The sequence below is a fragment of the Heptranchias perlo genome, chromosome 3 (assembly GCF_035084215.1).
Source record: "Heptranchias perlo isolate sHepPer1 chromosome 3, sHepPer1.hap1, whole genome shotgun sequence".
In the NCBI taxonomy this organism is placed as follows: domain Eukaryota; kingdom Metazoa; phylum Chordata; class Chondrichthyes; order Hexanchiformes; family Hexanchidae; genus Heptranchias; species Heptranchias perlo.
Genome location: NC_090327.1, coordinates 115,763,814 through 115,790,272, shown reverse-complemented (window position 1 = coordinate 115,790,272; position 26,459 = coordinate 115,763,814). Strand labels below are relative to the sequence as shown.

The window sequence follows — 26,459 nt, the reverse complement described above, 5'->3', positions numbered from 1 at the left end:
TTGAGTTCTTTGATGAAGTAACAGAGAGGGTTGGTGAGGGTAGTGCGGTTGCTGTTGTGTATATGGACTTTCAAAAGGCATTTGATAAAGTACCACATAATAGACTTGGTAGCAAAATTAAAGCCGGTGGCATTAAAGGGACAGTGGCAGCATGGATACAAAATTGGTTAAGGGACAGAAAGCATAGAGTAGTGGTGAACAGTTGTTTTTCAGACTGGAAGGAAGTATAGAGTGTTGTTCCCTAAAGGTCAGTATTAGGACCATTGCTCTTTTTGATATATATGTTAATGTCCTGGACTTGGGTATAGAGGGTATAATTTCAAAGTTTGCAGATGACACGATACTCGGAAATGTAGTAAACAATGTGGAGGATAGAAACAGACTTCAGGAGGACATAGACAGACTGGTGAAATGGGCAGACACATGGCAGATGAAATTTATCATAGAGAAGTGTGAAGTGATACATTTTTGTAGGAAGAATGAGGAGAGGCAATATAAACTAAATGGTACAATTTTAAAAGGAGTGCAGGAACAGAGAGATGTGGGGGTGTATGTACACAAGTCTTTGAAGGTGGTAGGACAAGTTGAGAAGGCTGTTAAAAAAAAAAGCACAAAGAATCCTGGGTTTTATTAATAGAGACATAGAGTACAAAATCGAGGAAGTTATCCTAAACCTTTATAAAACACTGGTTAGGCCTCAGCTGGAGTATTGTGTTCAATTCTGGGCACCATATTTTAGGAAGGATGTCAAGGCCTTAGAGAGGGTGCAGAAGAGATTTACTAGACTGGTGCCAGGGATGAGGGACTTCAGTTATATGGAGAGACTGGAGAAGCTGGGGTTGTTCTCCCTTCAGCAGAGAAGGTTAAGAGGAGATTTGATTGACGCTTTCAACATTGTGAACAGTTTTGATAGAGTAGATAAGGAGAAATTGTTTCCAGTGTCAGAAGTGTCAGTAACCAGAGGACAGAGAATTAGTGTGATTGGCAAAAGAACCAGAGACAACATGAGGAAATTTTTTTTATGCAGCGAGTTATTATGATCTGGAATGCACTGCCTGAAAGGGTGGTGGAAGCAGATTCAACGGTAACTTTCAAAAGGGAATTGGATAATTACTTGAAGGGAAAAATTTACAGGGCTATGGGGAACGAGCAGGGGAGTGGGACTAATTGGATAGCTTGTTCAAAGAGCGGGCACAGGCACGATGGGCCGAATGGCCTCCTCCTGTTTCATATCATACCTATAACTGGATACTATAAATGGACTGGGCAGAACTACTAACTAATAAAATTATGAACGAACAGTGGGAGGTGTTCAAAAAAGTATTTGGTAGAATACAAGACCTGTATATAACCCTAAAGGGCAAGAGCTCTTCTTGTGTAATTAAACAACCTTGGTCAACAACTTGGGAAGTGAGAGATAGTATAAAACTAAAAGAAAGGGCTTATATAAAGGCAAAGAACAGACTGGGAGAGATATAAAGAACAGCAAAGGGATACAAAGAAAGTGGTAAGGGCCATGAAAAGTGAATATGAGAAAAAGCTTGAGAGAGATATTAAAGACAATACTAAAGGTTTTACCAACATATTAACAGAAAGAAGGTGGCTAAGAGTAATGTGGGCCCCTTATTGACAGACGCAGGTGATGTTGTAATTGGAAATCAGGAAATGGCAGACTTACTAAATAGCTATTTTGTATCTGCCTTCACAGTGGAGGATGAGGATAAAATACCAGTGATACAAGGAAAACTACAAATAAATCAAGGAGAGGAACTAACTAGATTCAATATAAGTAAAAACATGGTGATGGAGAAACTAATGTTATTAAAGATAGACAAATCTCCAGGACTCAATGGTTTCCACCCCAGGGTATTAAAAGAAGTAGGTGAGGAAATTGTTGATGCATTAGTCATGATCTTCCAAATCTCTCTCGATTCAGGAATCGTCCCTTTGGATTGGAAAATTGCCAATGTCACTCCACTATTTAAAAAGGGTAAGAGAGATGAACTAGGAAATTATAGGCGTATTATAGAATCATAGAATCATAGAAGTTACAACATGGAAACAGGCCCTTCGGCCCAACATGTCCATATCGCCCAGTTTATACCACTAAGCTAGTCCCAATTGCCTGCACTTGGCCCATATCCCTCTATACCCATCTTACCCATGTAACTGTCCAAATGCTTTTTAAAAGACAAAATTGTACCCGCCTCTACTACTGCCTCTGGCAGCTCGTTCCAGACACTCACCACCCTTTGAGTGAAAAAATTGCCCCTCTGGACCCTTTTGTATCTCTCCCCTCTCACCTTAAATCTGTGCCCCCTCGTTATAGACTCCCCTACCTTTGGGAAAAGATTTTGACTGTCAACCTTATCTATGCCCCTCATTATTTTATAGACTTCTATAAGATCACCCCTTAACCTCCTACTCTCCAGGGAAAAAAGTCCCAGTCTGTCTAACCTCTCCCTGTAAGTCAAACCATCAAGTCCCGGTAGCATCCTAGTAAATCTTTTCTGCACTCTTTCTAGTTTAATAATATCCTTTCTATAATAGGGTGACCAGAACTGTACACAGTACTCCAAGTGTGGCCTCACCAATGCCCTGTACAACTTCAACAAGACATCCCAACTCCTGCATTCAATGTTCTGACCAATGAAACCAAGCATGCCGAATGCCTTCTTCACCACCCTATCCACCTGTGACTCCACTTTCAAGGAGCTATGAATCTGTACTCCAAGATCTCTTTGTTCTATAACTCTCCCCAACGCCCTACCATTAACGGAGTAGGTCCTGGCCCGATTCGATCTACCAAAATGCATCACCTCACATTTATCTAAATTAAACTCCATCTGCCATTCATCGGCCCACTGGCCCAATTGATCAAGATCCCGTTGCAATCCCAGATAACCTTCTTCACTGTCCACAATGCCACCAATCTTGGTGTCATCTGCAAACTTACTAACCATGCCTCCTAAATTCTCATCCAAATCATTAATATAAATAACAAATAACAGCGGACCCAGCACCGATCCCTGAGGCACACCGCTGGACACAGGCATCCAGTTTGAAAAACAACCCTCTACAACCACCCTCTGTCTTCTGTCGTCAAGCCAATTTTGTATCCAATTGGCTACCTCACCTTGGATCCCATGAGATTTAACCTTATGTAACAACCTACCATGCGGTACCTTGTCAAATGCTTTGCTGAAGTCCATGTAGACCACGTCTACTGCACAGCCCTCATCTATCTTCTTGGTTACCCCTTCAAAAAACTCAATCAAATTCGTGAGACATGATTTTCCTCTCACAAAACCATGCTGACTGTTCCTAATTAGTCCCTGCCTCTCCAAATGCCTGTAGATCCTGTCCCTCAGAATACCCTCTAACAACTTACCCACTACAGATGTCAGTTGTGGGGAAGATACTGGAACCTGTTATTGTGTTATTAGGGACAGAGTGACTGAGCATTTGGACAAATATGAGCTGATCAAGAGCCAGCATGGATTTGTAAGGGGCAAGTCATGTCTAATGAGCTAAGTTAAATTTTTTTGAGGAGGTAACTAACGTGGTAGATAAGGGAGTGTCTATGGATGTCATTTATATGGACTTCCAGGAGGCATTCGACAAGGTTCCATATAAGAGACTGTTATCAAAAATGAAAATGTATGGAATTGGAGGCAACCTATTGGCTTGGATAGGGAATTGGTTCGGAGGTAAGAGACAGAGAGTAGGGATAATTGGTATTTACTCAAATTGGCAGGATGTGATTAGTGGTGTCCTTTAGGGATCTATATTGGGGCCACAGATTATGATGTCCAAGTACAGAAATCGCTAAAAGCTAGTGGACAGGTGCAAAAAATAAATTAAAAAGCTAATGGAATGTTGGCCTTTATCTCAAGGGGGCTGAAATACAAAGGGGTGGAAGTTATGTTACAGCTGTACAGAGATCTGGTTAGATCCCATCTGGAATACTGCATTCAGTTCTGGGCAACCCAGCTCAGGAAGGATATAATGACCTTTGAGAGGGTTCAGCGTAGATTCACCAGGGCTAAAAGAGTTAAATTTTGAGGACAGGTTTCATAGACTCGGCTTGTATTCCCTTGAGGTTAGGTCAATCGAAAATTTCAAAACTGAGATTGATTGGTTTTTGTTTGGCAAGGATATTATGGGATATGGAACCAAGGCAGGTAAATGGAGTTAAGATAAAGATCAGCCATGATCTAACTGAATGGCAGAACAGGCTAGTGAAGCTGGATGGCATCCTCCTGTTCCCACGTTCCTATTTGTGATTCACAACTTGATTTTCTAGGTGTGGGATCTCCCCTGATGTCTAGGGAAGATCCATGCGGGCTGGTGGGTATGGGAGCAATCTGCTCAGCCCATCTGCGGTCAGAAGTTGAGGCCTATTCCACTGGGAGCAGTATTCATCCAGCTTCTACCGCACTGCAGTCTCCTGAAGAGCAGGGGAAGCCAACTCTTCATGGCGTCTGATTTATTCTACAGAACTCTGGGCGAAGACAGGACTGCAGTCAGCAGTATTACCATAAGCACTGAGGAATTAATGTGGCAATGTTTTTATCACAGCTATTGTATGTATACTCATATTATAAAGACATGAAGGTATATTCATGTCCTAGCATTGGTATGACCCAGCACAATAGGCAGGACCAATGGGTTAAGTAGGTTATAGAATTTGTTCAGACAGTTGATAAAAATGTAAATTTGGTTACTGTGTAGATACTGGTTCACAGTGGAATCCCACAATATTAGAATTAGATTATATTTAAATTTCTAAGTGGAGTCACACACATTCGCAACTAATGACTGTAGTGTGCAATTGCACTGCTTCTCTCCTGGAATAGGGCACCCAAAGCATTGTGGTCTCAGCACTGCACTTCATTCAGGCCTCCTTACTACTTTTAGTACAAAACTTATGGAATTGATCACTTCGGAGACAATCAATGACCCTACATACAAAGCACAACAGTAGCAAGATACATCTTCTCCTCTATCCATACATATCGTTGGCATTCTACTTAACAGTGAAGGGTCATTGGAAGTGGGACTCGCCTGTGGAAGTGATCTGAGATACTGAACCTGAGAAAAATATCTAGAGTAAAACCCAAAAACGTGACAGACAAGTTGCTCCTGTTAACGGAGAGTGAAAACTCCTTCAATAATTGGTTCAGATCTGGGTTTGAGGTTCTCGGGATCAATGTGAGCACTGAACACCATCCTATCAATCATCTACAACGCACACAGTAGAATATAGTTTTTAAACAAAGAAAATCATTTCATGCTCAATTACAGTTTGATTAGTCTTGAAAAAGGAAGCTTTTCAGAGCTAATGCTTCAATTAGGAATGGTAAACAGCCAATTTAGCCTCTAAAACTGCACAAAAGTCACAGTATTTTCCGAGTTCCATAGAACAAAGGGGTCTAAGAGGAAAAATAGACTGTATCAACCGACATATTACTTTAATAGTCTGTTGCTTGGCTTTACAAACTATCTTTGCTAATTTGTGTGCCATATTGTATGCTCAGCTATCTCTGCTGAACATAGGGCAGTAGCAGAGTCATATTTTATACTCCTTGACTTTAGATTGTGGGGCTATTTCCCTCTTCTCATTTGTATGACTGCATATCGTGCCTTATATATTATACTTTGCATCTGTCTTCGCTAAAGAAGAGGATGCTGCCAATGTCACAGTAAAGGAGGTGGCAGTAGCGAAATTGGATTGGATAAGAATGGATAAAGAGGAGGTTCTTAAAAGGTTGGCAGTGCTCAAAAGTCACCCAGTCCGGATGGGATGCTTCCGAGGTTGCTGAGGAAATAAGGGTGAAAATTGCGGGCCCTGGCTACAATCTTCCAATCCCCCTTAGAAATGGAAGTGGTGCCAGAAGACTGGTTGGTTGCAAATGCTACATCCCTGTTCAAAAAAGGGTAGAGGGATAAACCCAGCAATTACAGGCCAATCAGCCTAACTTCAGTGGTGGGGAAACTTCTAGAGACAATAATATGGGACAAAATTAATATTTACTTGGAAAAACATTGGTTAATCAATCACCTTCTATAAAACACTGGTTAGGCCTCAGCTGGAGTATTGTGTTCAATTCTGGGCACCACACTTTAGGAAGGATGTCAAGGCCTTAAAGAGGGTGCAGAAGAGATTTACTAGAATGGTACCAGGGATGGGGGACTTCAGTTATGTGGAGAGACTGGAGAAGCTGGGGTTATTCTCCATAAAGCAGAGAAGGTTAAGAGGAAATTTGATAGAGGTGTTCAAAATCATGAATGATTTTGATAGAGTAAATAAGGAGAAACTGTTTCCAGTGGCAGACGAGTCAGTAACGAGAGGACACAGATTTAAGGTGATTGGCAAAAGAGCCAGAGGCGACATGAGGAAACATTTTTTTTTATGCAGCGAGTTGTAATGCCTGAAAGAGTGGTGGAAGCAGATTCAATAGTAACTTTCAAAAGGGAATTGGATAAATACTCGAAGGGAAAAGATTTACAGGGCTATGGGGAAAGAGGGACTAATTGGATAGCTCTTTCAAAGAGCCGGCACAGGCAGGCTGGGCCAAATGGCCTCCTCCTGAGCTGTACCTATTATGATACTATGACAGCCAGCACTGATTTTTTTTTAAAAGGCAAATCGTGTTGGACTAACTTGAGTTCTTTGATGAAGTAACGGAAAGGGTTGATCGGTTGATAAGACCATAAGAGATAGGAGCAGGAGTAGGCCATTTGGCCCCTCGAGCCTGCTCCACCATGACTGATCTGATTTTTACCTCAACTCCACTTTCCCACCTTTTCCCCAGATCCTTTGACTCCCTTGGTGATTAAAAATTTGTCTAACTCAGCCTTGAATGTATTCAATGACTCAGCCTCCACAGCTTTTTGGGGTAAAGAATTCCAAAGATTCACGACCCTCTGGGAGAAGAAATTCCTCCTCATTTCCCTCTTAAACGGGCAACCCCTTATTCTGAGACTTTGCCCCCTAGTTTTAGATTCCCCCATGAGGGGTAACATCCTCTCAGCATCTACCCTATCGAGTCCCCTCAGAATCTTGTATGGTTCAATAAGGTCTCATTCTTCTCAACTCCAATGAGTAGAGACCCAACCTGTTCAATCTTTCCTCATAAGACAATCCTTTCATACCCGGAATCAACCTAGTGAACCTTCTCTGAACTGCCTCCAATGCATGTATGTCCTTCCTTAAATAAGGGCACCAAAACGGTACGCAGTACTCCAGGTGTGGTCTCACCAGCACCCTGTACAGTTGTAGCATGACTTCCCTGTTTTTATACTCCATCCCCCAGAAATAAAGGCCAATATTCTGTTTGCCTTCCGGATTACCTGCTGCAACTGTATGTTGACTTTTTGTGTTTCACGTACGAGGACACTCAGATCCCTCTGTCCCGCAGCATTTTGTAGTATTTCTCCATTCAAATAATATTTTGCTTTTTTATTTTTCCTCCCAAAGTGGATGGCTTCACATTTTCCCACATTATATTCCATCTGCCAAATTTTTGCCCATTTACCCTGTCAATATCCCTTTGCAGACACTTTGTATCCTCATCGCAACTTGCTTTCCCACCTATCTGTGTATCATCAGCAAATTTGGCTACAAGACACTCTGTTCCTTCATCATTCATCATGATGTTGGACTTTCAAAAGGCATTTGATAAAATACCACATATTAGACTTGTTAGTGAAATTGAGGGGCAGTGGCAGAAATAAGAGGGGCAGTGGCATCGTGGATATGAAATTGGCTAATGGACTGAAAGCAGAATGTGGTGGTGAATGGTTGCTTTTCAGGCTGGAGGGAAGTATACAGTGGTGTTCCCCAGGAGTCAGTATTAGCACCACTGTTCTTTTTAATATATATAAATGACCTGGTCTTGGGCACACAGGGCATAGTTTGCAGATGACACAAAACTCAGAAAAGTAGTTAACAGTGAGGAAGATAGTAGCAGACATCAGGAGGACTGAGACAGACAGGTGAAATGTGCGGACACATGGGAGATTAAATTTAAACGCAGAAAAGTGTAAAGTGGTGCACTTTAAAAGGAAGAATGAGGGGAGGCAATATAAACTAAATGGTACAACTTTAAAGGGGGTGCAGGAACAGAGAGTTCTGGGGGTTCACATACAGAAATCTTTGAAGTTGGCAGGACAAGTAGATAAGGCTGTTAAAAAAGCAGACGGGATCCTTGGCTTTATAAATAGAGGCATAGAGTATAGGAGTAAGGAAGTTATGCTAAATCTTTATAAATCACTGGTTAGGTCTCAGCTGGGGTATTGTGTCCAATTCTGGGCACCACAATTTCGGAAGGATGTCAGATGTTTGGGTGTAGAGGAGATTTAGAATGGTACCAGAGATGAGGGACTTCAGTTACGTGGAGAGACTAGAGAAGCTGGGATTGTTCTCCTTAGAGCAAAGATGGTTAAGGAGAAATTTAATAGAGGTGTTCAAAATGATGAAGGGTTTTGATCGAGTAAATAAGGAGAAACTGTTTCCACTGGCAAAAGGCTTGGTAACCAGAGGACAGATTTAAGGTAACTGGCAAAAGAGCCAGAGGTGATATGAGGAGAACTTTTTTTAAAAACGCAGCGAGTTATGATGATCTGGAATGCACTACCTGAAAGGGTGGTGGAAGCAGATTCAATGGTAACTTTCAACAGGGAATTGGATAAATACTTGAAGAGGAGAAAATTGCAAGGCTATGGGGAAACAGCAGAGTAGTGAGACAAATTTGTTTGCTTTTTAAAAGAGCTACCGTCACGATGGGCTGAATGGCCTCCTTCTGTGCTGTAAGATTCTATGAGATCTGTGGTTCCATGATTCATTTTGATCTGTTCCTTTATAAATGTTGTTCATCTATATTTTTTTCTGGTTCTGACAAAGGACCTGAACAAGTAACAGATAAACATTTCCAACATTTCTGTCCTTGTTTCTGTACAATCAGCAGCTCAGAAGTTGTAGGGTTCTGATATTATATTACTATTACTAAATAAATACTATAATCACCATCTCATAAGTAGCTACTTATAATCAGTTAATTTCTATTAGAGAATGTATTCAGTTTCATGAAAGGGGATCAGATTGCCAAAATCTTATTTTCAACATAACAGATCTTTTGTACTTGACTTGGCTTTAAAGTAACACTTTTAAATGTAAATTGTTTCACAACCTGTAATTTACCATTAAGAGGCAATATTGAGTAAAAAAGCACCACCATTAGATTTTGAGCAGGAACACTTTGGCATAAAGTCGATCAGGAGCTTGATATATAATTATCCATGAGACCCAACTCCTGCTCCCGTGACCGCATTCTCACTGAAGTGCTGACACCCCCCACCGCCCCCAACTTCCCTTCCTGACCACATGCTAGATGACGTTGTAAATGGTTTGCTCTCTCCAGGCACTGTTCCCCCTCCCTTTAAAACTACCATCAACCCTTTTCTCAAAAAGCTCACCCCAACCCCTCTGTCCTTGCAAACTACTGCCCCATCTCCAATCTTCCTTTCTTGTTCAAAGTTCTTGAATGTGATGTCGCCTCCCTCTCTCCCACAATTCCCTTTTTGAATCCCACCAATCAGGTTTCCATCCCAGTCAGGAATAATATTCTCTGTGTCCGTGATGCATTATCCCTCCTTGTCCTCTCTTCAACCAAATCATCCTTCGCCAATGCCTCTCCTCCACATTGTAACTTAGTGGGATTTCCCTTGTTTAGTTTCACTCTTACCTATCCGTTTGTAGCCAAAGGATCTCTAGCAACGGATTCTTTTCCAAATCTGCACCATCACCTCAGGAGTCCCCTGAGGATCTGTCCTTGGCCCCTTCCTCGTTTTCATCTACATGATGCCCATAGCAACATATCCCCAGACATGGGTCACCTTCCATGTGTATCCTGATGACAACAGGGTCCATCTCCCCACCATCTGTCTCGACCCCTCCACTGCCTCTGAGTTGTTAGGCTGCTACTGACTTTGGCCACCCGCCATAAGCTCCATACCTTTGCCATTGATTTCATCCTCCTCCCCGGCCACTATCTCAGGCTGAAGCAGACTGTTCGCAACCTATTCAACCCGGAACTAAGCTTCCAACTCCATATCCTCTTCATCACAAAGATCGCCTACTTCCACCTCTATAACATCATCCACCTCTGCCCCTGCCTTTGCCTAGCCCTTCTGCTGCTGAAACACGCATTTGTTATTTCTAGACTCAAGTATTCCAATGCTTCCTTGGCCGGCCCCCCATACTCCACCTTCCGTAAACTTCAGCTCATCCAAAACTCTGCTGCCCATATCCTATCGTGCTCGAAATCCCACTCAATCATCACCCCAGTCCTGGCTAACCTACATTGGCTTCAGGTCCCCCTAATGCTTCAATATTCAAAATTTTCATCCTTGTATTTATATCCCTCCATAGCCTTATCCCTCCCCATCTCTAGCCTCCTCTAGCCCTACAAACCTCACCCCCCAAACTCTTAGTCCAGCCTTTTGGGCATCCACCCATCCCTTCACCCCAACTTGGCAGCCATGACTTCAGCTGCCTGGAACCCACACTCAGGAATTCTCTCCCTGAAATCCTCCGCCTCTCCACCTTCTTGACCGAGCATTTGGTCTCTCATCCTAATATCTCCCTCTTTTGGCCATTCTTTGTCCATTTTCTCCATTTACTTTTCAAAACACCATCTGATGTATCAGATCTGCTTTTACCTTCTCTGATCTAATTAATCTTAACATCACTTCCCAGATCAGCTATCCTTATGGACTATAAATAAGATTGTCCATTTAGTGTCAGGGCAGTTTTGTGCTTTAGACTGAGTCCAAAAAGACTTCAATTTCATTTCAGAAAGCGAATAAATATGAGGACGCCAAGTCAATTAAGGATAGATTTGAACCCAGGGCCGAGAGGCGAGGCGACAGCACTGAATCACTCAATTCTCTTCTCAGAAAAATTAAAAAATGTAAATAATATTCTTGACTATGAAGAACATTATTTTTAAATTTAATTCACTAGCACGGCTCTCCCAATGCCTCAGTAAGTTTACCCAAGAAGTGGCTGAGCCATACAGAGCAGTAAACTCCCGGGTTTCATCTACAGGTCTGCGCTGGATTACCTGATCTTTGCTGGGAAACAGGAAGGCTGTATAACTGGCCTCAGATCTCCTGGGTCAGGGTGCGGGAATAACCGGCCAGGGATCCTGCTCCAGATTGTTATGCACTGACCTTTGCTGGAAGAGTGTGCGTGTGTGTATGGCCAGACATCAGATGCGGACAATACTGGGCTTGGTTGTGATGATACCCACAGTCAAATGCCTTGGCTGACACTGTCAAAGCATATACATAAATAATGGTCACTTGGGTGAGGTGCAGAATGGCACCTGGTGCCTTTAGAACCATCGACCCATGCAGAACAGGCGTGAAGCATACGAAAATGACGGGTAGGAAAAGACCAGCTGATCCATCAAGCCTGCCCCAAGAGGGGAGGGAGGGAGGAAAACTAGTAAGAAAAAAATAAGCTGTTAAAAGTTTGCTCCTTTTCCTGTCAGATTTTGCGACATTTCACCCAGTGGAGTGATGCCTATAAATAGTTTACAGATTTTGAAAGCATCCATGGTGATTGTGACACAGAAATGAATTGTGTGTGCAGCTAGTGCTACCCATGCTGCTCATTGGCTGCACGCCTCTTGGTTGGGGGGGGGGGGGTGCGATTTCGGGAGATGGCGACGCTACTTAAAGGCAGCTAGCACTTCTTAAAGGCGAGGCGGATTTTGGCTGCAAGGCCTTTTGTGCTGTTACTTTCAATTGATATGGCTGAAGCAGGGAGAGCGCGGGAACCAAGGTTTTCTGATGCTGTACTAGAAGCCTTGGTGCAGGAAGTGGAGAGGAGGAGGGATATCCTTTTCCCCACAGGGGGCAGGAAGCCCACCAGGCATCTGATGAGGAGGCAGTAGGAGGAGATCGCCAATGAGGTCAATGCCAGGAGCATTGCTACAAGAACAAGTGGTCAAGGTAAGAACACTGTTGAAATACTTTCTCATCACAGCTGCACCACTTAAAGCCTCATTAATTACAACACTCCCCTCTCCCACCACCCTGCGATCGGTGCATCACACTTCACTAAACATTCTTCACCTCACCCTTAGCACTATTACAAACTTCACATCCACAACTCATATCTAACACACTGTCAACCTTGACAGCCACATTCTCCAAACGTCTCACAAGGCTCTCCCTAACATACTTCCCTCTTTCTTACAGGAGAAAGAGGCACATAACAACAGGCAACAGTCCCCCACCGGAGGCGGAAGAGCGTGTCTGGACACCATCTCCCCCCGATGAAGACAGCGTGCTAGCCATCACGGGAAGCGGCAGAGTGGAGGCCGTGGCCAGTGGCAATGCTGAAGGAGACGCCGAGCAGGGTTGCACGACAAGTTGCAGATGCTTTCAACACCCACTTCTCCCTCAAACCACAACCTAACACTTGTCCCTTTATCATTTCAGCGCCTGAGAATGTGGACGTCCCTCAGCCAGTGGAGGAAGATGAGTGCGGTGTTGCAGAAGATGCAGCGTCACTTGCTCTGACTCTTGCAACCACCAGCTCAGATACTGACACCACGCAGTCCTTAGAGGTTAGGTTAGTGGGGGGATCGGCACGTGGTGACTCATTGGGCATGAGTGCACAGTAGCCAGGGCGGGGGGACAGGACGCCAGCTCGCCAGAGGACGAGGTCGCTCACTAGTTCTGCTGCAGAGGACTCAGATGCAGACTTCGATGGGCCAGGCTACCGAAGGCGGCTGATGGGCACACACCAGGAAATGCTTGGTGTTCTGGGCAGTCCGCCGGAGAGCTTGCTCACAATGTCGCGGAGCATGGAGGAGTCCAACTCCAACTTGGCAGAAGGCTTTGCACAGAGCTTGGAGCCCATTCTGTCCAACGTGGAGTGCTCAGCTCCAACAGCAACACAGTAGAACCCGCCATGACGGAGGGTCTCATGACAGATCTGACAGCTTCCTCGTGGCACAAAGTACTACCATGGGAGATTAGATGGCTGCCATTTTGGCTTCGGGGGCCACTGTTTAAAGTGGCTTCCGTCACTCCAGCACTCTATTCTTGAGCAGAACACTAGGAGTTCTGAGGTGCCGCCCCAGGAAAGTGGCCTTGGCTCCATCGAAGAGGAATTTGCTGTCCTCTCTCAGGATTACAGCGTGCTTGCTCCCCCGCCAGACACTCCACCAGTGCCCTTTCTAGTGCCATTCCGGCAGTCGGCCCGGACTGCTGCAGCCCAGACCGAGATGGTGCAGTCTGCAGCCGGACCCACCATGCCCAAAACTGCTCGAGGTTGTCCTCCAAGGCCATCTCAAGTGTCCTCAATGGAAGCTCAGCAGCTTTTCACTTCCCAAGCTGCAGCCACTGGGGAAACACCTCGCAGGAGCACTAGGGTAGGGAAAGGAATACGTAAGATAGGCACTAAAAGAATGCACAATGGTGAATAGTAATTTGCTTTGTAAATGATGATGATTTATCTGATAAATTTGTATTTGCATTAGGATTTGGTGTTGGTATTTATCTTTGTAGTGAAGTGAGGGCAAGACCAATAAGTGTGCAGTGAAGGAAGGCAATCTGATGATGGTTGTAAGAGAAGTAAGGATTGCTTGGCTATTGGTGAATGGGGAACTGGATTGCTGACGAAGTTCTCCTCGACGAACTGGTCACCATGAGCTTGGGCAGATAGGGGCTTTCTTGATTGCTGCCTCTCCTCCTCTTCTTCCTGAACTTGTTGGTTTTCAGGAGGTGGGTAAGGGTAGGGCCCTTATGATGGCGAAGTTGTGGAGCATGTAGCAGACGATCACAAATCTGGATACCGAGCTCAGAACTATGCTGCAAAGTTTCTCTGGAACGGTCCAGGCAGGGGAAGTGTTGCTTGAGTACGCCATCTGTTTGCTCGATGATGTCCCTTGTGGCAGCATGGCTCTCATTGTAGGCCTGCTGTGCATCTTTGTACGGGTTCCTAACTGGAGTTATGAGTCATGTCTGGAGGGGATAACCCTGGTCACAAAATAGCCAGGTTAAACTTGGCAGCCTGGTTGGAATAAAAGCAGCATAGACGACTGGTGCAGAATGAAAGAGTCGTGACTGCTGCCGGGATAGCAGGCACAGACCTGCATGATGTACTGCCTGTGGTCGCAAACCCGTTGTACGTTGAGAGAGTGGAATCCTTTTTGTTTGATAAATATTCCAGGCTGGTGATAGGGAGCACGCAAGGCAATGTGCATGCAGTCAATGGCACCTTGCTCCATGAGGAAACCTGCCCTGCGGGCGAAACCTCGTGCTCTTTCATCCTGCTTCGGTCTTTCAATAGGGAAGGTGATGTAGGTATTTCTCCTGGTGTATAGAGCCTCAATGACCTCCCTGATACATCGGTGCACTGAGAACTTGGAGATGTTGCTAATGTCACCTGTTGCAGCATGAAAGGAGCCTGTGGCATAGAAGTTGATGGTGACCTTGACAGCCGCAGGCAGTGCTGTCCATGCCCTGGTTTGAGGCTGCAGCAGGTAGCACAGCTCGGTAACAGCCTCCTTGATAAAGCAAAGGCACCTGAAACATTGCTCCTCAGTGAAGTTGAGGTAGCAGAATTGGTCCATGAAGACCCTCTCTCGAAATGGCCTCCTGTTGAGTGCCCTCCTCCTCTTCCTCCCTCTTACGGCAGCTTCTCCTGCTCTGTGGTGTCTTCCTTGATGCTCCAAATCGTGCTCCATTCCTAAAGGCTACCAAACCACCCATGTCTGCAGCCAGTCAAGTTGCGAGGCAAAGAGCAACAACAGCGGAAAAAGCAGCAAAACCTCTCCGTACGAAGTCAAAGTGAACTTTCAAGAGTGATAGAATATAGCCAAAACACCTAGAAGTCAAACAGTAGCCAGAAGTAGCAAATCAGCAACTAATCTGTAAGTACTGCATGAATCCTTTAAATAGCACTAGCGAGGGGGCCTTCATGTGGTTAGCGTCCCGTTGTGCTATGCGAGGTCAGCATGTGGTGGGTGAAACGCTGGGGCAGTCCAAAATTGAAAACGGTTCCTGCAAGAAGCCCAGGACTCTCATCCGCATATGTTATTTTTGACTTTAAATGCTGCCAGCGTGTGCTCTTGATGCAAGTGCGATCTCCTCTACCAATATGGTGGCCGGCGCACTTCTGGTTTTGAGTGTGTGCAGACTTCCATTTTAGGGTCTTAGTAGGCCAAGAAGTGCCTGAAAAATGTGCGCAATGTGGCCCAATTTTTAAGCAATAATTTTGTAGTCAAATAAAGCACATTCCTCCTCTCTCCATCTCATTTTCTGGTTCCCCTTTGTAACATATACTAATCGCAGGATTTTTAAAAATTTGCTCATGGGTAACATTAACAAAACCACACTTATTACCCATCCCTAGCTGCCTTGAGATTATTTTTATAAACTTGGCTTGCTAGGTCACTTCATAAAGCATTTAGGGTCAAACACATAGGGAGCGATTTTCCTCTACATATTGCTGCATTCACACATTCGATAAGGTTCCACACAAGAGACTGTTAGCAAAAATGAAGGTCCATGGAATTGGAGGCAACCTATTGACATGGATAGGGAATCGGTTAGGAGGTAGGAGACAGAGAGTAGGGATAATGACCAATCGGCAGGATGTGACCAGTGATCCCCAGGGATCTGTATTGGGGCCTCAACTTTTCATTATATTTATCAATGACTTAGATGAAGGAATACAGAGCCGTATATACAAGTAGGGTTGCATGGTAAGTAGTGTATCATAGAATCAAAGAAAGTTATGGCACTGAAGGAGGCCATTCGGCCCATCGTGTTTGTGCCAGCCGAGCAAGAGCTATCCAGCTTAAAAATTTCTCCTCAGTTCCCCTATAATCCATCTACCAATTACTATAAATCTATGCCTCCTAATCACTGATTCCTCTGCTAAGGGAAATAGGTCCTCCCTATCCACCCTATCAAGTCCAGTCATAATTTTATATACCTCAATTAAATCTCCCCTCAGCCTCCTTTGCTCCAAAGAAAACAACCCCAGCCAATCCAATCTTTTCTCATAGCTAAAATTCTCCAGTCCTGGCAAATTCCTCGTAAATCTTCTCTGTACCCTCTCTAGTGCAATCACATCGTTCCTGTAATGTGGTGACCAGAACTGTATGCAGTACTCAAGCTGTGGCCTAACGAATGTTTTATACAGTTCTAGTATAACCTTCCTGCTTTTATACTCTATGCCTCGGATAATACAGGAAAGTATCCCGTATGCCTTTTTAACCACCTTATCTACCTGTCCTGCTACCTTCAGGGATCTGTGGTCATGCACTCCAAGATCCCTCTGTTCCTCTACACATCTCAGTATCCTCCCATTTATTGTGTACTCCCTTGTCTGGTTTGCCCTCCCCAAATGCATTACCTCACACTTCTCTGGATTGAATTCCATTTGCCACTTTTCTGCCCACCTGACCAGTCCATTGGTATCTTCCTGCATCTACAGCTTTCTTCTTCACTATCAACCATACGGCCAATTTTTGTATCCTCTGCAAACTCCTTGATCAAGTCCCCCATGTTCAAGTCCAAATCATTAATATATACTACAAAAAGCAAGGGACCTCGTACTGAGCCTAGCGGAGCCCCACATGGGAGCAGAAAGTTGCAAAGGGACATCGATAGATTAGGTAAGTGGGCAAAACTGTGGCAGAGGGAGTTCAGTGTGGGGAAATGTGAGGTTTGGACCTAAGAAAGATCGTTCAGTGTATTTTCTAAATGGTGAGAAGCGAGAAAGATGGAGGAGCAGAAAAATTTAGAGGTCCATGTACAGAAATCACTAAAGGTTAGTGGAAAGGTACAAAAATTAATTTAAAAAGGCTAATGGAATGTTGGCCTTTATTTCAAGAGGGCTGGAATACAAAGGGGTGGAAGTTATGCTACAGCTGTACAGAGCTCTGGTGAGACTGCATCTGGAGTACTGGGGCACCGCACCTCTCAGGACAGGATGCATAGACTACGCTTGTGTTCCCTTGGTTATAGAAGATTAAGGGGTGAACTAATTGAGGTGTTTCAGATGAGTAAAGTATTTGATAGGGTAGAGAGCGAGAAACTATTTCCTCTGGTGGGGGAGTCCAGAACCAGGGGGCATAACTTTAAAATTAGAGCTAAGCCATACAGGGGTGATGTCAGGAAGCTCTTCTTCACACAAAGGCTAGTGGAAATCTGGAACTCTCTCCCCCAAAAAGCTGCTGAGGCTGGGGGTCAATTGAAAATTTCAAATCTGAGATTGATAAGATTTTTGTTAGGCAAGGGTATTAAGGGATATGGAACCAAGACGGGTAAAGGGAGTTAAGATACAGATCAGCCATGATCTCACTGAATGGCAGAACAGGCTCACGGGGCTGAATGGCCTCCTCCTGTTCCTATGAACAGACCACTTTTTAAAAAAAAATACCACTGCTCTCCATCACCAAACTTAATTTTGAGTGGGACTTGAAATCAGCAGCCAGCGGTCTTGCCCAAAAAATGCAAGAGCCATATTACAATAATTAAATCGGAGTCATACACCAGTTGTAGGACCTCAGCACAATTTTTGGTACCACAGGGCATGTGCTGTGCATGCCCTGCCCACTGATACTGGACATAGAGGCTTCAACGTTGCCTTAAAAAGGACCACTGGAAGCTACGGAAAGATTGCAAGTTAAGTGTTCAAAATTAATTTTGTGGGGCCAGGAGAAGCTCCTCTTGCCCCACAAATATCTTGCGGCTTGCTGCCACGCCTTCAATACCCTCCCTTTAAGTTTTGACTTGTGGCTCAGCTCCATGGATTTTCCGTCCCCCTTGTTGAGCACTGGCAACTCGTTCTGGTCTCGAACTGGTTGGGGCCTCTGGTTAGTGCTATTGGGTGGACCGTGCATTCGCTTTGGTCTACCACCGGCTTGATGTGCGTTATAAAAGAAAATAACTGTAGTGTTGGAACAGAGTTAAATGTTGGATAGACTAGGTATGGGTGGCAGGTTTCCTTCCTTGAAGTAAACTAAACAAGTTGGGTTTTTATGACAATCTGGCAGCTCTCGTGGTTATTTTTCTGGAGCCAGCCCCTAAGTTATCAGATTTACTGAATTCATTTTCACAATTTACCATGGTGGGATTTGAATTCACAACTTAGTTGCTAGTCCAGTACCAAAACCACTGCAGTACTGTTTTTAAGCAATCTCAACCACTTCCCTGAACCAGTGGGCACAACTTATGTAACAAAACTACTCATTATTTGTCAATTTAGGATGGTTGGTGTGGAAACTGAATAATTCCCATAGATGCAGTAAGGAGTACTCTTCTAACATTGCTGGGAAAGAATAGAGGGCAGTTCATTCTGCAGCCAGCCTAGCCTGGTGTGTATTGTAATATTGAGATTGGGTGAGAGAAGTAGAAAAAAAAAATTCCATTCTGCATCATCAAAACTTTGTACAAAATTCACTCATTTACAAAAAAAGCACATACAGCTGGACAAATGCACTGTTAACTTATTTGCCATGTTTTAACACTTTCAAATAAGGAGCCCGTCCTAGGGTTTCCACTATGTACTCTTCAGATCCTTTTTGTCTCAGGAGAGATCCAGTGTGGGACTTAGGACTCCTATGGTGAAAGGTCAACTTACTTTTCTTGTGGTACTGCAAACCAGTACTCATGTTTCCGGTCCCTCTGGGCATACTGCTGCATGGATGCGCTTGCTACAGACACAAACGTCTTCCTCATGGGCTTCCCAACTCTCAAACACAAGAACTTGTGGGATCGATGCCGCCTTTTCTCTTTTGCTATGACACCACCTGAGATTCAATATTAAAAACATAAAATTAATCCCTTTTGTTTTTAAGCTCAAATTTTTGTTCGAGATATTCAGCAAACGTATAGAAGTGTGAAGTGATACATTTTGGAAGGAAGAATGAGAAGAGGCAATATAAACTAAAGGGTACAATTTTAAAGGGGGTGCAGAAACAGAGAAACCTGGGGGTTTACTTACAGAAATCTTTGAAGTCGGCAGGACAAGTAGATAAGGCTGTTAAAAAAGCATACGGAATCCTTGGCTTTATAAATAGAGGCATAGAGTACAAAAGCAAGGAAATTATGCTAAATCTTTATTAATCAAGCCTCAGCTGGAGTATTGTGTCCAATTCTGGGCACTACACTTTAGGAAGGATGTCAAGGCCTTGGAGAGGGTGCAGCAGAGATTTACTAGAATGGTACCAAGGTTGAAGGACTTCAGTTGTGTGGACAGACTAGTAAAGCTGGATTTGATCATCTTAAAGCAGAGAAGGTTAAGGGGAGTTTTAATAGAGGTGTTCAAAATCATGAATGGTTTTGATAGAGTAAATGAGGAGAAACTGTTTCCACTGGCAGAAGGGTCGGTAACCAGAGGGCACTAGCTTAAGGTAATTGGCAAAACAGCCAGAGGGGAGATGAGGAGACTTTTTTTTATGCAGCTAATTATTATGATCTGAAGTGCACTGCCTGAAAGGGTGGTGGAAACAGATTCAGTCGTAACTTTCAAAAGGGAATTGGATAAATACTTGAAGGGGAGAAAATTGGAGGGCTATGGGGGAAAGAGCAGGGCAGTTGGACTAATTGGATAGCTCTTTCAAAGAGCTGGCACAGGCATGATGGGCCGAATGTCCTCCTTCTGTGCTGTAAGATTCTATGACTCGATGATATTTACTGCCATAAATACAATAACATTTCGTATTGCAACTTTATATGTTTTAGAAAGGCCATAGTGGCTTGTGTATACACTTGTTGTTAAAAAGCTGGCTTAAAAAGTTTGGTTCCTGTTCTGTGCAGAGTTAACCATTCTCAACTGTGGTAACGATGAACAATTGGGGGGAGGGTTGGTTACAGTGGGAACAGGATTGGGCTTGGTAGTGATGCCCCTCATGGTTGAAAAGTGAGCTCAGACATGCTATCCAACTGTCAGCACTCTTAACCTAGTATGAGTCAATGGCTTTAGTAGATACAAAGTTAAAATCAACTCTGGTTTACAATAGTTTTAATTCTGATTTCAGTCAAATCCACCATAAAAGCAAAAGCCCCTTCTGTAACAAGCATCAGTAAAGGTCGTTTGGGAAAGTCATTCAAAAAGGTCCCATTTAACAGATGTAACTACTGGAACCATGGAATCTGTCCAGAAATTGGTTTCATTGCTTTAAAACTGAGCACTACTACACACAGAAGAGGTGTGTGAATGTAAATGTGAGCATATATATGAGAGACAGAGATAGAGAGATACAGATAGACAGACAAAGCGAGAGAGATATGCAAGAGGGAGAAATTAGTGCTACTGAATGTTGGTGGCCATACAGATCAAATATACTTAAATAAGGGACCTATCTTCAATCCTAGATTTGCCATGTGTTCAAAGACAAATGACCCTTTTTGATCTGGAAATCTTATTTCTGCATTAGTTACAAAATTGTACGGGAAATTGCTAAGAATGTTTTGGTTGACAACAAGAACCAAAATATGAAGACTGGATTACATTGCAAGGTGTGTCACTGCTGAGCCTTAAGTTTCAGCTTGGCACAATGGTAGCACCTCTGAGTCAAAATTTATAGGTTCAAGCCCCAGTCAGGATTCGAGCACATACTTCTACGTTGATGCTTCAGTGACGTGCAGAGGGTGTACCACGCTGTCGGGATGTAAAAGATCCCATGTCACTATTCACAAAGTAGCAGGGGAGCTCTGGCTCACATCCAACACCATCAAAAATATAGATTAACTGGTGCACAAAATTGGCTTTCGTCTTTGCCTACATAACAAACAGTGACTGGACTTTAAAAGTAATGCATTGATTAAAGCACTTTGGGACATCCTGAGGATGTGAAAGATGCTATGTAAATATAAGTTCCTTCTTTCTTTCTTTCATCTTGGTGCGAGTTAGCAACTGAGAGCAGTTTGAGAATAAGTAGTTGTTCTTGATGGACTTCACATTAAAATTGGATGGACTGGGAAGGAAGCTGAGGAACTGGACCAACATCTCTGGCACTGTGCTGGGAAAATTATACTTTTTCTTTAAATTAATCAGCCTATCAATTATGTTCGATATTTTCAAAAAATAATAAAGATGACAAGTTTCATTTTTTTTGCTGATTTCTTTTCAAGTAGCACAAAAACGAAATATCTTATGTCATACAGTTTGCTTTGTAATGGGAAGCTCTTGTACTTCTTGCCTCTCAATTTAAATCAGTAAACCTGCAAAGAGCTGGACAATTGAGATCAAAATGAGCCGATAGTATTTTACCCAATATTACAGAATTGCACTCAAAAAGTTGAAATAGGCAACGATCCCCGTCCCCCTTCTCGTCATTCAGAAAATCAATATACTACCTATATCCTATCCCACACTAAGTCCCGCTCATCCATCATCCCTGTCCTTGCTGACCTACATTGATTCCCGATTCTCCAATGCCTCCAATTTAAAATTCTCAGTTTCATATTTAATTCCCTTCATGATCTTGCTCTTCCCTATCTCTATAACCTCCTCAAGCCTTACAATCCCTCCGACCCCCTCCCCCACTCCAACCACCACCCAAACTCTCCATTCCTCTTACTGGCTTTTTGTGCAACCCACATCCTTCAGCTCGCCATTGGTGGCCGTATATTTTTAAAAATTCATTCTTGGGATGTGGGCGTCGCTGGCAACGCCAGCATTTATTGCCCACCCGTAGTTCCTTTGAGAAGGTGGTGGTGAGCTTTCTCATTGAACAGCTTCAGTCCATTTGGTGAAGGTACACCCACAATGCTATTAGGTCGAGAGTTCCAGGATTTTAACCCAGTAACGATGAAGGAACGGCGATATATGTCCAAGTTTGGATGGTGTGACTTGGAGGGGAACCTGGAGGTGATGGCGTTCCAATCCACCTGCTGCCCTTGTCCTACTAAGTGGAGAAAGTCCCAGGTTAGGGAGATGCTGTTGAAGAAGCCTTGGCGAGTTGCTGCAGTGCATCCTATAGATAGTACACATGGCAGGCACAGTGCGCCGGTGGTGGAGGGAGTGGATGTTTGAGGTGGTGAATGGGGTGCCGATCAAGTGGCCTGCTTTGTCCTGAATGGTGTCGAGCTTCTTCAGTGTTGTTGCAGCTTCACCCATCCAGGCAAGTGGAAAGTATTCCATCACACTCCTGACTTGTGCCTTGTAGATGGTGGAAAGGCTTTGGGGAGTCAGGAGGTGAGTCACTCACCACAGAATACCCAGCCTCTGACCTGCTCTTGTAGCCACAGTATTTATGTGGCTGGTCCAGTTGAGTTTCTGGTCAATGGCAATCCCCAGGATGTTGATGGTGGGGGATTCGGCGATGGTAATGCCGTTAAATGCCAAGGGGAGGTAGTTTGTCTCTCTCTTGTTGGAGGTGGTCATTGCCTGGCGCAAATGTTACTTGCCACTTATTAGCCCAAGCCTGGATGTTGTCTAGGTCTTGTTGCATGTGGGCATGGACTGCTTCATTATCTGAGAAATTGCAAATGGAGGTGAACACTCTGTAATCTTCAGCAAACATCCCCACTTCTGACCTTATGATGGAGGGAAGGTCATTGATGAAGCAGCTGAAGATGGTTGGGCATAGGACACTGCACTGAGGATCTCCTGCAGCAATGTTCTGGGGTTGAGATGATAGGTCTCCAACAACCACAACCATCTTCCTTTGTGCTAGGTATGACTCCAGCCACTGGAGAGTTTTCCCCCTGATTCCCATTGTCTTCAATTTTACTAGGGCCCCTTGGTGCCACACTCAGTCAAATGCTGCCTTGATGTCAAGGGCAGTCACTCCCACCTCATCTCTGGAATTAAGCTCTTTTGTCCATGTTTGGACCAAGGCTGTAATGAGGTCTGGAACTTAGTGGTCCTGGCGGAACCCAAACTGAGCATCAGTGAGCAGGTTACTGGTGAGTAAGTGCCGCTTGATAGCACTGTTGACAACTCCTTCCATCACTTTGCTGATGATTGAGTGTAGCTGATAGGACAGTAATTGGCCAGATTGGATTTGACTTGCTTTTTGTGGACAAGACATACCTGGGCAATTTTCCACATTGTCAGGTAGATGCCAGTGTTGTAGCTGTACTGGAACAGTTTGGCTAGAGACGCAGCTAGTTGTGGTGCGCTGTTCTTCAGCACTACAGCCGGGATGTTGTCGGGACCCATAGCCTTTGCTATGTCCAGTGCACTCAGCCGTTTCTTCACATCACGTGGAGTGAATCAAATTGGCTGAAGACTGTATCTATGATGGTGGAGACACAAGAGGAGGCCAAGAATGATCATCCACTCGGCACTTCTGGCTGAAGATGGTTGCGAGCACTTTAGCCTTGTCTTTTGCACTCACGTGCTGTGCTACACTCTGGAATTCTCTCCCTAAACTCCTCTGCCTCTCCAGCTCCCTCTTCTCCTTTAAGGCCCTCCTGAAAACCCATCTTTTTGACCAAGCTTTTAGTCACCCCTCCTAGTACCTCCTTCTTTGACTCGGCATCCAATCTTGCCAATTCTGGGGCTTTTTTTATATTATAGACACGTATAAATGCAAGTTTTTGTTGTTACTACATTCAACATTTTGCACTAAGAACTTTGAATTATAACTCATAACAAACCATCTGACTTTGGGGGAAAAAAACTTGCTGAAGCTAAGGTGGGTGTTATGTGCAAAAAATATAGAAAAATAGGATTAGTAATTTTCATATATAATGTTCTATTTCATAAGATTATTTTCAAAATTCATTAAGGCTTGGGCTCAGATGGGGAGTACTGTGGTTTGGGTTTAGTTTGGCTTCATGTGGTGCACTCTAAATGCTTTCTCTACTCTCCAGTGCTATATGGCTCTTCCCATGTGGAAAACCTGCTCCGATGCCAGCTGTCACCTCTGAGAATTACTTCTCCAACATTCACAATCAGATGGGATGTAGCTTATAAGATTAAAATGCAATATTGAATTATACAGGGGCCTTCTTCTCCTCCCTCCCACAAAAACATTTAATCAATTTGTTTCCAAAGAAATTACTTGACTTTCAGAAACTACATTTTTTTTTAAAAAGAGGATTTCCCAAACACAAATTAATATCTTGTAAGAATCACTACAGTACACTGTGCAATGTATATAAAACATGCCATTTATAGAAATTGAACATTTGTTCCCTTTGGGATCTTGCACTAGAATTAATGAGAATGTTGTATGGTGTTATGTGGTTTCAGATACCAAAAAGATGCCAATCAAACCTGACATTCAAGACAAGCAGCATGATCCATATTTGTGCTGCTACATTGGGTCTGGGTTGTACAATTTTCCAGATTAGCACAGTGTTACAGCTGGTTCAAAAGAGCAAACAAACTTGCATTTATATAGCTTCTTATCAAAATTCTCAAAGTCCCAAAGCATGTCACATATAAAGAAATACTTCAAAGTGCAGTTGACAATTATGTAGGACATTTTGAACACATCAAGGTCCCACAAACAGCAATGAGATGAACGATTAGTTAATTTTTTTAGTAGTGGTGGTTAAGAGGAGAACATTGGCCAGGGCACTAGATCTCTCTGCTTATTTTCAAATTATGCCACGAGATCTTTTACGTGCAGCTGAACCACTGTAAGGGGCAGACTTGACCATGATCTAACAGCTCAACTGAAAAGTGAGTACCTCCAACAAATTGACACTGGTTCATTATTGCACTATCAACCTTTATTACATGCTCAAGTCCTGGAATGCATCTTGAATCCACAATCTTCGGACTGATGCGAGCACCTTGCCCACTGAATCAAGCAAAGAATAGTGAACCTTTCTGATTTTCTGTTAAGTGCAAAGATTAAAGGATGTGATCAAAGGACCCGTGGGGTTCATCCTGACCTTCCGGTCACTTGCCATTTTAATTCTCCATCCCACTCCGACCTCCCTATCCTCACTGTTCCAATGAAGCTCAACGGAATCTCGAGGAACAGCACCTCATCTTTCGATTCGGCACTTTACAGCCTTCCGGCCTCAACACTGATTTCAATAACTTCACATCATAACCACTGCTCCCATTTTTTCAGACAGCAGGTGCTGGTAATGGTTCTGATGTTGCCATTTACACCTCCTCTAGACCCTATTTCCAGCACTTTTACTTCTCTTTTCTTGTTGTCTTAATTGTTATTTCAGGGTGACTTGGAAGGAAAATGGGTGACACACGTACTCCATGAATGGTACTGAAATAGCTAAGGATGAAGTTGAAAGAAATCTAGTATTCTTAGTGGACTCAACATTCAACATGTCCAGCCGCTACAGGGCAGCAATCAACAAAGTAAAAAGATTGCACAGTGTTAGTCAAAGGAAGTCACACTCGGGGGGCACAGATTTAAAGTAATTGGTAGAAGGATTAGACGAGAGCTGAGGAGAATTTTTTTCACCCAGAGGGTGGTGGGGGTCTGGAACTCATTGCCTGAAAGGGTGGTAGAGGCAGAAACCCACAACTCATTTAAAGCGTACATGGATGTGCACCTGAAGTGCCGTAACTTACAGGGCTACAGACCAAGTGCTGGAATGTGGGATTAAGCTGGATAGCTCTTTTTCGGAAAGCATGGACACGATGGGCCGAATGGCCTCCATCAGTGCCATAACTTTCTATTATTCAATCCAGATAGTGCTATGGTTACAACACATCTTAAGTACTGTGTCCAGTTCTGGTCACCAAAGCACAGGGGAGACATTCAAGCATTGGAGACTGTGCAGGGAAGAGCCATGAGGTTGATGCCTAGTTTTAGAGATCAAAGTTTTAAGTAACCTTGGGGAAAGGATTTGTCTTCACAGGTGATCTTATTGAGGCTTACAACATAGTAAACGGTATGGAAAAGATAAATCTTGAAAATTACTTAACATACCAAACTGCGAGAAGAGGTCAAGGGCACACATATTCAAACTAGTCAAAAGCAAGTTTAGGACTGATATCAAGAAGTTCTGCTTCACACAATGAGTGATCAACACATTAAGAAATAACTTACATTTAAACAGCGCCTTTCACGCCCTCAGGACGCCTCAAAGCGCTACACAGCCAACAAAGTACTTTTAAAGTCACTGTCATAATGTAAGAAATGCCGCAGCCAATTTGCAAACAGCAAGGTCCCACAAACAGCAATGAGATAATGACCATTTATCTATTTTTTTTATTGATGTTGGTTGAGGGATAAATATTGGCCAGGGCTCCCCTGCTCTTCTTCGAAATAGTGCCACGGGACTTTTTATGTCCACCTGAGTGGGCAGACAAAACCTCAGTTTATCGTCTTATCCGAAAGACAGCACCTCGGACAATGCAGCACTTCCTCAGTACTGCACTGGAGAGTCAACCTAGGTTTTGTGCTCAAGTCTCTGGAGTGGGACTTGAACCCATGACCTTCTGACTCAAAGGCGAGAGTGCTACCACTGAGCCATTGCTG

The 26,459-nt window shown here is 43.7% G+C and overlaps 1 protein-coding gene across 2 annotated transcripts in view; it reads right to left on the bottom strand.

The window, feature by feature from the left end:
* The window catches only part of oxr1a (oxidation resistance 1a), a 701,118-nt gene that overhangs the window by 67,455 nt on the left and 607,204 nt on the right, over positions 1–26,459 (bottom strand). For both annotated transcript variants that reach the window (XM_067981541.1, XM_067981543.1), the window contains exon 10: positions 18,680–18,848. In XM_067981541.1, the coding sequence (XP_067837642.1) occupies positions 18,680–18,848 (169 nt within the window). The remainder of the gene's footprint in view (positions 1–18,679; positions 18,849–26,459) is intronic.